The sequence below is a fragment of the Lissotriton helveticus genome, chromosome 7 (genome assembly GCF_964261635.1).
Source record: "Lissotriton helveticus chromosome 7, aLisHel1.1, whole genome shotgun sequence".
In the NCBI taxonomy this organism is placed as follows: Eukaryota; Metazoa; Chordata; class Amphibia; order Caudata; family Salamandridae; genus Lissotriton; species Lissotriton helveticus.
In genome coordinates this window covers 1,495,971,615-1,495,985,829 of record NC_136068.1, presented here as the reverse complement: position 1 = coordinate 1,495,985,829, position 14,215 = coordinate 1,495,971,615, and the positions used below count along the sequence as shown (strand labels likewise).

Here is a 14,215-nt window from a genome sequence, read left to right as displayed (position 1 = left end):
TCTGTTAGGTGTAATTACATCAGGGAGAGTGTGTCTGAATGGGATGTAGTTATGTATGGTGTTGACTGGCGTTGTGTTAGTGATGAGTGTATTGGTTAGTGGTATAGGATAGAGTTATGTACTGTTTGTAGGTGGTGGATATGTGTGGTAGTTGGGATAGTAGGGTGTGTAGATGTGGTTTGGTTGGGTTTGTAGTGAAGGCTGGTACATTAATCTGTGCATAGTGTTGTGCATGGTGTACATTTGGTGTGAGTGTGTTGCTCTGTTTGTGGATGTGGATGGTGTGGGCTGGGTATTACTAAATGAGAAATAGGGCAGCATTTCTTGCCCTAGTCCCGAACAGGTTCAAACAGGAAACTGCCCTTGTCCTCTCTGCCCTTAGCCTCGACGCCCGGGCTGAGACGCCCTAAGCCTGGCCTTTTTTTTATAGCCCTAGTAATCAGGTGACCCCTTCAGCCAATGGGAACCCTAGCCCTAACACTTTTCAATCACAACACTAGCCCTAAAATCTAGAACCAATAGGAGACCAGGACCTTACAGCCAATCTTAGCCCTAGTCAAAGCACCCAATCAGTTTAAAAACCCTGATCTCTATGTCCAATAAAGGCCCTAGCCCTACCAGTAGTCCCAAAACAAGTCCATGCAACCAATGGCACAGGTAGCCCTAGGCCCTACTTCCAATAGAAAGCCTAACCCTACTCTAAGTCTCACACCTAGTCCAGCAACACCAGAAGCCCTAATTGCTACTTCCAATTAAAGGTCTAACCCTAGCCCTAGTCCCACCCTACTCCCAACAACCAATAACATAGGAAGCCCTAGTCCCTTCTTCCAATAGAAATCCTAAACCTAGCCCTAGTCCCAAACCTACAATGATTGAATCACAGACCCAGAAACCAATCAGAACCCTCAAAAACCCAACCAATGAGGACATTAACCCTAATCCAATAGAAACACCAGATACAACCATCAATCAGTGTAGACATGTACCAACCACTAGCAGACCATATAAGGTCCCAGCGACCTCAGACAAGGTTTGCTGGCCAGGGAGTTGGAAGCTGCTTCTCCTGTTCAGAATCCACTAGGAGACAGATAGGCTCAGTCCACACTTTGGACTTCAGCAGGTAAGGGCCTCACTCGCTTGAAATCTAACAATACTGTTTGAATAAAACTTTACTCCCCCTGCTGGCCTAAAAACGAAGGTCACAGGCCCTAGTAAAACACAGTTTAAACAGCTCACAGAAGCATCCTCTGATGTAGAAAAATCCCTGTTGCTGGGGGGCTGGTTTCCTTGGCTTGTGAACACAAATGGTGGCTGGGAGTGCACTGTTTTAACATACAGGTCTTAGCACAGAGTAAAGGAGAAATTTGGAGGGAAAACAGAATTGTCACTAAGGAATGAGAGGGACAAACTACAGAGGTTGGACTGCAAATCCCACAATTCAACACACTAAATGGAGGCAATCATGGGCAGGGAAAACCACAAATTTAAAACACAACACAGGTGATAAAATAAGCAATTACAGGCAGGCTAAAACTACAATTTTTAACTGTAACAACCACAGGCATAGCAGTAAACACAGAAAGTGAAAATCGTTTTTTAAACAACTTTTTGTCTTGGGAAGAACAGCACTAGTCTGTCTCCTTACCACTTCCTGGACACTGCTCACTGCAACCTGGGGCACAGGTAGGCTGCAACTCACAAGATGGAGGAGAATGATTTGGGGTGCACCCAGCAAGGCCTTAAGGGGCCTGGGCAGGTGTGAGAGGAGGACTCAGACTTGCCTGGTAGCCGAATAGCCAATGGTCTGCTGGCCTCGGGGTGGGGGCTGGGCAGCTGCTTCTCCTGTTCAGAATCTCCTAGGAGAGAGACAGGCTCAATCCACACTTTGGACTTCAGCAGGTAAGGGCCTCACTAGCTTGAAACATAACAATACTGTTTGAATAAAACTTTACTCCCCCTGCTGGCCAAAAAACGAAATGCACAGGCCCTAGTAAAACACAGTCTAAACAGCTCACAGAAAGCACCCTCTGATGTAGAAAAATCCCTGTTACTGGGGGAGGGGCTGGTTTCACTGGCTTGTGAACACAAAATGGTGGCTGGGAGTGCACGGTTTTAACATACAGGTCTTAGCACAGAGCAAAGGAGAAATCTGGAGGGAAAACAGAATTGTCACCAAGGAATGAGAGGGACAAACTACAGAGGTGGGACTGAAAATCCCACAATTCAACACACTAAATGGAGGCAATCATGGGCAGGGAAAATCACAAATTTAAAACACAACACAGGTGATAAAATATGCAATTACAAGCAGGCTAAAACTAAAACTTTTAACTGTAACGACCACATATGTCTTGTTTTTAAATTGAGCAGACGCACTGCAGTGATTAAATTGGTGGTTTTGACAGTGGTCGTTTAGCTTGTTTTTAGTTTGGAGAAGAGAAAGGCAGTGGGAATTTTGCTTCTTTAGAAAGGGGGTCAGAATAGGACTGAACGCGGTGATTGTTCGGAGTGCGGGTTTTATCTTTTTCACACATTTAAATGTTTCAACACTTTTTCACAATATTCTTTGTGATTTGGAATTGCCAATGATGAGAACCGGAGCATACTGGTGAGAACCAACCAGCAGCTCCCGTGATGGTGTTTCCATGAGGCGTTTCCAAATCATTGCACATTTTTTCTTTTTCTTTTACGTGAAACACACGTTATTTGCCTTAAAATGGGGAGTGACACTGAACAACTTCTTTTACAAAATATGGATAGGAGCACCCAGGAGCGGACAGCATTGTGATAGCTGTAGTTCAATAATTCAGCCAAGATATGGCTTTGGGTAAGCTCACAAAGATTGTCCTGCATCAGATTAGGTCTTTTTTCGATTGAATATTATGTGATGTGGTGACCTGGTCTTGTCCCTCTAGAGCTCCTTTTTTGTGTAAGGCAGGGTCCACAGCTAGTCCTCTGCTCTTGCGTTATTCGGCTCTTGTTTATTCATCTTTTGGAGTCAGTCAAATCAGAGTTCCTGGTGTCAGGGGGCCGTCCAAATACTGAATTAAGGGGCGTTGAAGGGAGTGAAGGGTAGTAGCCAATGGGCGACTTACCCTTGTGGGCTCACTACACCCCCCCTATATGACCACTTCCTGTGGGGAGCGGGCACAACACGGTCCTAGAGTTTCTAATTCCACCAAAATCAAGATGGTGAAACCCTTCGTTAGTGGAGCACATCAGACAGCCCACCTTAGGGGTGCGACTAGCCTGTAGGTGTAACAAGCCTACTTCCATAGCGAATTTGCCGCCTTTCCTGGTGCCAAAAGGGCCTCAGAGGGTGGCATCTTCCCACGCCGGGGGGAGCCATGGTCGCATTTCAAAGGGGGCAGGTGCTTTGACCCCCCCTGGACTTGATAGGCTAAATCACTAGCCTTCCTGCTGGAAGAAGCGTGAACACCTTCCTCCGGAGCATGCATTGTTTCTTGCCTAAGAGAGAATGGGCTCTCACATGCAGGAGGTCAGACACATGTTTGTGGTGGCAGGGTGGACGATACCAGTCAGTCAGCACACTAGATAGTGGTAGGATTTTCAAGGGGCACCTCTAAGATGTTCTCTGGGTGCATGTCTTCATGAATCCACTACTGGCATAAGTATGGATTTATTAAAACAAGGTGTTTGATACCAAACACTATAGGTTTCAGTAGAGCCATCATGTAGCTGGGGAACTCGTAATGACCAGTGCCTAGCACATATACAATGGCTTCCCTGTTCGCTTGTACTATCTAGTAATTGACCTAGATGGCACAGGATCATATATGCTCATGCAGACATGTCCTCACATGTAATATAATGCACCCTGCCTTAGGGCTATAAGGCCTGCTGTAGGGGTGACTTACATATATTGCATGCCATGCCATGTTTTCACACTTGTTTGCACCATTTCACGCAGCGTGCAATGGCAGGCTGCGCGAGTTCGGTGGTGGGTCCCTTAGGGTGGCACAATACATGCAGCAGCCCTTAAGAACACTCTTTAGTACCCATGCCCTAGGTACCAGGGGTACCATTTACAAGGAATTTACAGAGGTGCTAAAGGACTTGTCAATTGGGGTGCAATTGAACAGTTACCTTGTTTAAAGGAAAGAGCCCTGGCACTGGGGACCTGGCTAGCAAGGACCCAGTGCACTTCAGTCAAAATTGCATCATATAACAGGCAAAAAGTGGGGAGGACTATATCAAAAAGAGGCACTTTCATACTTATAATCCCCTCCCCCCACCAAACGAAAGAGAATGAGAATAACCTTTCACAAGACAGTCTTCATCTTCTATATGGAAAACCTGGAAAGGCCATCTGCATTGGCATGGCCAGTACCAGGTCTGTACTTCACTGTAAAGTTGATTACCTGTAGGGAGAAGACCACCTTCACCATGTAGTCTTTTCACACTTGTTTGCACCATTTCATGCAGCCTGCAATGGAGTTTGATAGTGGGTCCCTTAGGATGGCACAATACATTCTGCAGCCCTTAGGAACCCTCTTTAGTACCCATGCCCTAGGTACCTGAAGTACCATTTACTAGGGACTTACAGAGGTGCTCAAGGTATTGCCAATTGGGGTACAATTGATCAGTTACCTTGTTTTAGGGAAAGGGCACTGGCACAGGGGATGGGTGAGTAGGGACCCAGTGACTTCAGTCAGAATACCAGGCAAAAAGTGGGGGTGACCATATAAAAAAGAGGCACTTTCCTATTGTTCCGGCATCAGAGATATGGTATTACCCATTTGTTTTGCTTTTTCCCTCGATTTTTCTCTTGTCGATGATGTTGTTGACGGCATCAGCAGTGGCGGTTTGACAGGCACTGCAGAAGAAATAGGTTTAACCGTCGCCTGTGTCGTCGACTAGGCAGTGACCAATGTAACCATCGACCAGATGTGTGCCACAGACTGTACCACCAACAATGTATTTGTTGTCATCGAAGAACTGACCACGATCACAGTTATTGTTGTAGTGGTTGACGTCGTAGTCCTCACCCTAGTCGGTGTAGTAGACTACTTCATCGATGGAGTGCTTGTCGTTGATTTCTCCGTTGGGGATGCTGGCTATGGTTTGCTAAACTGGTGAGAAATCTGAAGGGAAGGAGTAGAAGGTTCAGATTTTGATTTCCCTGTTTTCTGAGGAAATATCATGAGCCTCATTCTTGTGAGAGTGCCTTTCAGAAGGACTGTGCTCCTTGTAAGACCCTTGGTGAGTCTTTTTTGAAGACTTCTTAGGTTTATGAAGTGAACAAACTTCTGATCTCTCTCTCCCTTTTTGAACCCTCCCGGAAGATGAGGAATAGTACTCATCATCCTGAGAAACAGGATCTTCCTTGGATTTAAGCTTTTGGAGTCACAGAAAAAACAACCCCTCTCTGTCTTTTAAGGTTTTTGAGGAAAAAGTACAGCAGAGGTTACAATCCTTTACCTTGTGAGATGGGTCGAGGCAGTATATGTAGTCCTTGTACTGGTCTTCAGAAGGCAGCCGCTTCTTTCCACAGATTCCACATGGACATTGTAGAGTTAGATTTGAGGCAGATGGTAACTGGTAGTAGTAAATATATATATATATATATATATATATATGGCGGCTGGCTTGCTTGACGAAATAAAGCACCTTGACTGAGCACTTATCTATGGGTCTGCTCCTTCGTCATTTTTGAACTGGGCTGGGGCGAGGGCTCGAGTCAGTTGGCGAAATATATATATATATATATATATATATATATATATATATATATATATATATATATATATATTTTCTCTCTGAAGAGGAGTAGGTTGAACTAATCAGAGCTCAGGTGAGACTCCCTCACAGGACATGCGGTAGAAAATCTGAGAGACAGAAGTTTCTGAGGGGAGTGGTCTAGAGAGTGCTGCAACCTGATTGGTTGAAGTTTGGTCTCTTTTAAAGGATCTAGATGTGTTACTTAAGTGAAGTCTTCCCAAACTATGTTTAACATTACACTGCTTTTCTAGTTGTACTGTGGGATTCCCACTTCAACAACAGAGAATAATTCAAGCAGGTGAATCTATGAAAGATCCAATACTGAAAAACTACAGTTCTCCAACATTGGTATTTTTTATAGACTCACTTGCTCAAATATTCCTGATCGTCGTCAGGCTGGGAATGCGAGCCTGTCGACAAGGAGCACTCACACATATGAATGTAATAAAGATCTAATATTAAAGGATTAATTCAGCCTTGGAATACTTTGGGAACTTAGTACTCTAGTCACAAATTCCATTAAAAGATGGTGTTGGCTAGAGTCAGTTAGCATCAAGCTCTACTTTTCATCTGTTTTGATAAATTCAGTCATCATGGCGTGTGCTTGCCACACACCATATAACTGAACTCATTAAACAGAACACTCATAATAAACAAAACACAGTCAGGTATGCCCTATAGCTGGCTATCACATCGTTTTCCACAGTCCAAGATACATCAAACCAAGGCGAGGGTGGGGTCCAAAAGCATTCGAGATGAGCCAAAAGAATTTTAAGAACAAATAAAATGGTAAAGAAAGAAGATGCACATTTTCTGAGCATTTTGAAGGTGATGGATAAAATAATAATGTTGCAAAGTTGGAGAAAAGGCACGCTTGGTAAATGAGAAGCTTTTATAGAGAAATGTATCAAAAACAACTAGCCTTTTCTTGTCGCACCTTTGTTAATTTCCTGTCTGTAGTGTTATACATATTTTTTCTGAGGTCAGGTACATTTTATTTTGTATTGTTTGAAAAACTGAGTTGAGAATAGTACCCAACTAAATTACAACAAGCTGAGAAGATTTAAATCTACTTGTAAAGAATAAAGGCTTCTTTCAATACAATGCTCAACCTCACATCACACGTCACTCCATTCAGTCCTATACAATGATCAGAACAGCCTTAATATATCACACAAGGGCTTTCAAACTTCAGTCTGTCATGGAAACACTGCAATAAAATTAGAATGAATTGCACAACTGATAAGACTACAAAGTCATACAATATGAGGCAGATTTGTAGACATTTCGCTTTGAAGTTTACACTGATGCACTGTTCACACAGGTATTTATGCCACAACAATATATCGGTCTCTTTTACTCTCACTTCTAGGCTCCAATCTTTATTTGAGGTTTCTGCTCTTCGCGTTTTCTCAGGAAATGGAGTGTAAGCTGGATGTGCTTGTGGGTTTTCGCAAACCGCTTTGTTTTTTATGTTAATGGTGGTTTTCCCCGTGCTTCTCTTTTTTCTTCTGTATGGAGTAGTGCAGCTAACCTTTTTTTTTTTTTTTTTTAACAGGGGCTGTCCCCCGTACTTTAGCTGTCTCTTGTCACTCTGCTGTGTCATTTCACCACCTGCCTGCATCTGCTGAGGTACAGTGCAGGTGGCATAATATCTGCCCGCAGTAAGGACACGGCACAAAGGCTGCATACCCTAAAGGCAGACTAGTGATGCATACAAATACTAAGAACAGAAGATAACTGTGAGAAGTTGGCCTGATGTGCAGTGCTCACTATTCTAGTGATCACTATATATCAGTCCAAACAACCCTTATTGATGATTGGTTGTAAGTCAACCTTATAGACCAGCTATCCTAGTAGCATGGATACGAGCAGTCTAAGGCTAAGACTCTAGAGGGCGTGTTAAGCCAGCTGTTTTACCATCACATTACCCCTTGAACACCCAGTGAGAGGACACCACACAAGTGTTATGAAAATAAGCAGTGTATTTATTAGAATCACAACAACCCTGTACTCTTTATGAGGACAGGGTGCTAGGCACACAACAAAACTCTTACGAAAATTCTTAAGTTAGCACAGTATATACAAATGCCCGAGGGGCACGAAAAACCATATACTCTAAAAGTGGAATGCGAATTACTAGCAGGTAAGTAACGATTCTCAGAGGCTTTAGAAACGCTAGGCCTACAATACTGAACACTCAGGTTAGGAGCAGGAGGCCTAGGGGAGCCACGTGCAGAGTGGGAACTCTCACGCGTAAGGCGGGAAAAAGCCTATGGAAGCTAGAAATCACAAAGTTACTGTTCTCGGGCGAACCCGACTAGGTAAGTCGAAAACGACAATGGATCTGGACCCTTGGATAGTGAGGCTATGCTGGGGCACCGAAATGCCGAAGTTACCTAGCCCAGGGGCTGCGGCTGCATAGGTCTGAAAAGACGTCGGGATTCCTCGTTGACGAACCAGGAGCCTCAAGAAGAAGTTGCTGGCAGGCGGCCAGTGAAGAAAAGTTCGAAGAGATCCAAGCCTGGATCGGGGAAGAAGAAAACCTGAAAGCAGAGGGGACCAAGTTCTTGAATCACTAGCCAGTGATTAAGTGGGCACCAGGATGGCACCGGGCGAAGTCACCGCAGTCAGGTGAGTGGGCGCTGCTGGGCTCTGTAGTCTCACGGACCAGGAGGCGTTGTCGGCGACCAGGATGGAGGTACGAGCTGTCCCACGATGGATGATGCTCTCGACGTCGCTGGACCCAGGATTGGGGCAACAAGTCTTGGCAAATTCAAGCCCACGCGGTGGACCTAAAATGGCGTCTTGAGTGGACCAGGAGGGTCCGGGGTGCTCCTCTTCTGGAAGGGAGCAAGGGCCAGTCTGGAGCAACCAGACCAGCAGCAGTGATGTCGTCGGGCGTCGTTCAGAAGGCCACAAGCCAGCGGGCTAGTAGCCAAACAACGCGGTGAGCAGCAAAAAGCAGAAGGGCCCCACGCCGATCGTGGAGATGCTGGGGGGCTGATCTTCGGTGCTGGAGCTGCTCAGGGTCGGGGCTTCTCGGACCCCAAAGCACTCACCAGGAAATTACTCGGCGGACTTGCTGTGCAGAAGTCGTGCAGTCTTGGCAATAGTCGGTCCCTTGAGGTCTCGTCGCACTCACGGTTCTCAGCTTGGCTGTAGAGGTGAGTAGAGGTCGGAGGTGCCAGGGAAGCCGGGTCTTGTCGAGCTGGGCAGTCGGATTCCGGAGGAAGGACTTGCAGCAGACCGCAGTGTTCTTGATGGTGCCTGCGGATGCAGGGTAACTACTCCTTAGTCACAAGGGAGAATCTTGAAGAAGGAAATCTTGAAGTCCTTTCGTAGAAAGTCGTGTCTTGATTCCAAAGATGATCTAATTTGGAAGGGGGCCTGCTCCTACCTTTATCTGGGAAAAGGGGGCTGGCACGCGACTAAGTCCTGCCCTATGGGTGGGACCAGGAGGGGGGTGGTTACACCCCTCTCCTTTGGCGGGCTTTCCCCAGGCCAGGGGCTGGAGTGCCCCTGGAACTGGTTTCAGCCGGCCTATGCACAGTGAGCACCGGGGTGCCACTTGCAGTCACCTTCCTCTGTAGCCCTGCCTACCTGGAATACACAAAACCCTGTCTGGGACGGTGCTGGCACCGCCCCTGGCAGGAAACCCTTTGTCCTTGCCTCCTGCTCTGGGAGGACTCCCAGCAGCAGGAGGGCAGACTTGTGTCTCGGTGGCAGCATCCATTTTGTGGATGCTAAGGCTCTGTCTGACTTTAACCGGGGTTACAGGTTACATACATGTCGTGTCCCTCTAGAAGGGTGGAATGCTAACCCCATCGCCAGAATTGGCGAGGGGTTAGTATTCCAATTCGTATGACACCTTACTCGACATGTTTTGATAAAGCGATACCAGAGTTGGCATATAACCGCGAGGATTATAATGCACTTAAGAGTATATGGTATGCGATATCATGGAAACGGCTAAGGGATGGATCCCGAAAGCCGCAGACAGGCTCAGCTCATGCCAGAGCACTATCTCACACGATTCCAAGCACTCTGCCTTCAGGATTGTCAAGGCCTGCCATAGGAGTGACTGATAGGAGATCTGTGTGTCCATTTTAGGGTTAGATATAGGTATACTATATCTAAAGCAAAGGGTGATTACACCACCTTGCCCCAGCTGTCGTGCAGCCAGTTGTGTCAGATTTGGATGGCCAGCCAGGGGTGGCATAATACATGCTGCAGCCCCTGGTAGGCCCTGGGTACACCTATGCCCTGGGTACCTAAGGTACACTGTACAGGGACTGATAAGGTGACTCAGTATCCAATTAGATATGTACCTAGGGTACATGGAATCCATTTTACAGAGAGAGCAGTAGGCCTGGGGTCCTGAATAGCAGGGCCCCAGGTCAACTAAGTCAGAAAACCAGCAAAACACCAGGCAAAAAGTTGGGGGCAACCATAGTCAGGGATCTACCTTCCTACAATAACCTATGTCATATGGCGCACATTCTGAAGAAAGGCTAGAAACTGTTGGTTTCTGCGGAAAACACACCAACAAAAATGGCAAGAACTAATACGTTTTCAGTTGTGATTTGCCTACTCTTGGCTAAACAACCAATATCAAAGTTCCCAAAAGTAATTTTCAAAGGAAATTACACATCTTCCTTTCTGGTAGAATCTGTTTGCACAGGCATGTACTGTACTTGCAACAAATGTGGATAGTAGAGACTTTAAAAGATGAAGTCACCAGGGCACAATAGGTTGCCATGAAGTCCATTCATTCGGGATTGGACATATTTGTACCATTCTGTATTTTTCCCATTAACTGAGGGTTGCCCTAGGCTAGAGTTCAAGAATGGCAGTTGTCAGACCAAATCCCATTCTGATATTTTAAGGTATAAGATATCTTCTATTTCTGAAATTAAATTTGTGGTCTTTCAGGCCCGCTCATGACCCAAGAAGGAAACAGATGTGTAAATACAGGCAAAATGGAAGGAATATTGCAACATCTGATCTGTCTAATACACTTCTTTAAGACTCTTATGTAGTAAACAATCCATTTAATGCAGTCTACCTGAAATGTCTCATTCTTTATAGTTTTATATTGTCACCCTGTAATGAACTCTAATTATTGGAGCAGGATGTCTGGTGAAGTTTAATGTTTAAGGGGTTGCTTATGAACTGATCAGTTCATTATCCAGTCTTCATTTTATGTTCAGCTCTTTTCCTTTTGCTTGAGAATCTTCAGTGTGTTTACCCTATTCCCCTTAACCCAGTCGAGAGTGGAGAAAAATTCCCTTACTGCTGTTTGCTCTGGCTCTCCAAGCAATTCTGTACTCTGGAAAATAGCACAACACTGGTGTACGCTAATGAGGGCGTTTTCGTGACCTCAAGAAATAAAGCTGTTTCTAGTATAGAATTACAGACAAAACCCATAAACATTTTGAAATCCTTTGTAAAATAAAATCAAGTATGACAGCAATTATGGAAACACTGGACAGTTAAAAAAAACACACAGTGACTACATCCATGCTAATAAAAAGCCTTAGGCCTGGATACAGCATGCTCTTGGAAAGGTATAAGTGTGTCTTCACTTACAGTAGGACTACGTTTAATGGCCTACTTTTGGGCAACATCATGCTATTCAATTCACAGTAATTCAATCTTCCATGCAGCAGAGATCAAGCAAACTCTCTCATGATCAGATTTCTGGGCTGCCAGAATCATGAATGCACAGGATGGGTTATTATTATCTTCAAATCTCACATACCAGCCTTCCTGGGTACCAAGCCACACAGTGGCCAAACTGCCCTTTTGGTGTTCATGTGCTTTATCATCCGTATTCTGATCAGCTGATGGTGTATTTCCCATGTCTGTGGAATCAGCATCATCCTGTCCATTGCCTGTGAATACAGGGACATATTGAAAGGTGTGTTACACACTAACAAATTAAGGTCAGTGAGATGGGTTCAGTAGAAATGGAAATAAACAGATGGAAAAATACACAATGCATATGGAGTTTGATATACCCTAAACCAGAGTAACATGCAGTCAACCCTAAAGAAAGCAATGCCTTAATTGAGTCTCTGGTACTTTTACACCTTCCCAATATCCTTCATAAATGACTTGCAATGGTTTCTGCTGAGGACAATAACGGATTAAGCATCCCCAAAAGAATATTGTCCACATAAAAAACTTTGACAAGGTGGCAGGTACATTGTGACAATATGAGACTACAACCAGCATCTATCGGTTTCTACATTAATGTCGTGTTGAAATACAGAATGCCAATACCCCGCAGGTTTTTGTCTTAACTCTGCAGCCCTGCTCTCCCTTGTTCACAACTGGTCAAGAAACAAAGAACCCAATTTGGAAGTATAAAGTGTAGGGAGAAGGTGACCGCAAATGCCTGGCCATGCCATAACCAAAAAAACACTGTACATAACTTTGTGGGTAAATGCTACACCGTCATAAGACGCGTAATAGAGTAATGATTAGAAAAGAATAAGGAAATCAAAAGTCCATGTACCCCAAACATATGTCTGCAATGGGAACAAGCCACAAATGCTGCTTCTGCTTTAGTGGAATGAGCATGACGTTGCAGAAGAAGTTGGACACTATAGGAATTTGGTGATGGTAGCTTTTCTTTTACTGAATTACAGCCTGTGTTAACATGACATTTGATAGGAAATGGTTACTTACCTCTAGTTTGGTTTCTACATTATACAAATCTTCAATGAAGTCCTAAACATTAGAATAATTCCCCACTGAGAGCATGAACCCAGGAACACTTCTTAAATATTTGTCCATATAATTATGTAACATTCAGCTATAGTCCATATGATGAGCAACACTTTCAAAACCCTAACCACGGATAGGTTTTTCTGAAATGTAGGCTGTTGTTCAATGCCCTAAAACATATTTCAAGACTGTATTGCAACACCTGCTATGCAAAATGTTAAAAGCCTGTCTATCATTGAGGGAAAAATGCAGCCTGATAGACTTACACGGGAAAGCAGTGAGACAGACTCCTGACCGTTTAGGACTCCAGGAACTTCCACTACTCTAGATGCATTGCCCTGACTGTTGCCTACCAGAGCAAGTCGTTTATTTGGCCCATGAGAAAAGGGTCCCAGAATATCTGGAGGATCTCCCTCTTCTATTATTCAGAGGAAATATTCTCAAACTAATTTTTAACAGCTTTGCTCAATGTCTATACTTGACAACTACTGCGTGAATATCTTCTCATTTAATTTATCAGACCTTTTCCTGTCAAAATGCCTTCACTAGTTAAGTGCACATCTTGTGGCATAAAGAAATAAGCCACTCATCCACAAAGTATGTGTGGTTTGCCTACAGTCAACTTGTTCTGTTAAAGCACGTGAATTCTGCCAGAAAAAGTCCAGAGGTCAGTAAAAGACCAGGAAGGCATCACACTCAGAACGATTCTGGTGAACAGGAGAGTCTAGGAGGAACTGAGGGAGAAGGCGGCTAAAAGACTCCATAGGAATTCAGCCTCAAAAGTCAGAACCTTGCAAAGACTCTTTCAGAGAGGGATCAGAAAACATCAACCCAATTTTTCTGGAGGCATCCTCCAATTCTATGGGATTTAAACACTGTTGAGTCAAATCATGTTACTTACTTTTGAATCCATTCATACAGCACACCTGAAATTCCTTTGTGGAAGACCACACGTCTGGTCACTCTTCCCTCAGCAAGGAAAGCCAAAGAATTTCAGTTGTTCAACAGAAACAAGCCATATTTTTGTGAACCAAATACACTGTAGTCTCGGGGACCAACCCAAGATTCATAACAAAAGTCCTAAAGACTTTCATTTGAATTACCTTGTCATCTTTCTTTCCTAATCTATCCGCTTCTGCGCTTTCTGAATGTCCACAGGTGCACTAGGTTCTACATGGACAAAACCAAGGACTTAAGATTCTTCACATAAATATATGTGTTTCATATGGCCATCCAGGAATAAACCACTTATCCAAACAACGGATCGCACGTTCGCTGTATTCGTGCACAACATTCTGTCACAACAAGGCAAAGAGTCCACTCCATAGCAGAGTAAAGGGGCACTCCGCCAGAACTGTGGAAAAAACAGCTGCACCGTATGCTAGAGTGTCTTTACAGGACATTTTCAGGGCTGCCACATGGAAAAGCACACATATCTTTGGCAGGCATTACTGCAACAGCAGCCTCCACAGTGGGACAAGCAGTTCTACTCAACCTGTTAACTAAGATGAGCCTGCTCCCCTTTGTTATATTCTGTTATGTTAAATTAATTTATATCGCGCGCAGATACTAAAAGAGTGTCCCGGAGCGTACTTGAAAGAGGGAGACAAAAACCGGGAATGCTAGAAGAGAAAGTTCTTTAGCTTTTTTTTAAAGGAAGCAGGATTTTGGATGTTGCAAAGCTCCAAGGGCAAAGCATTCCAAGCCAAAGTAGCTTTCCGCACAAAACAGCTCCCAC

The 14,215-nt window shown here is 44.4% G+C and overlaps 1 protein-coding gene across 2 annotated transcripts in view; it reads right to left on the bottom strand.

Moving 5' to 3' along the window:
• LOC144770421 (C-Jun-amino-terminal kinase-interacting protein 4-like) overlaps positions 1 to 14,215 on the bottom strand; it is a 1,040,418-nt gene that overhangs the window by 224,289 nt on the left and 801,914 nt on the right. For both annotated transcript variants that reach the window (XM_078654929.1, XM_078654928.1), the window contains exon 20: positions 11,507 to 11,639. In XM_078654929.1, coding sequence (XP_078511055.1) covers positions 11,507 to 11,639 — 133 coding nt within the window. The remainder of the gene's footprint in view (positions 1 to 11,506; positions 11,640 to 14,215) is intronic.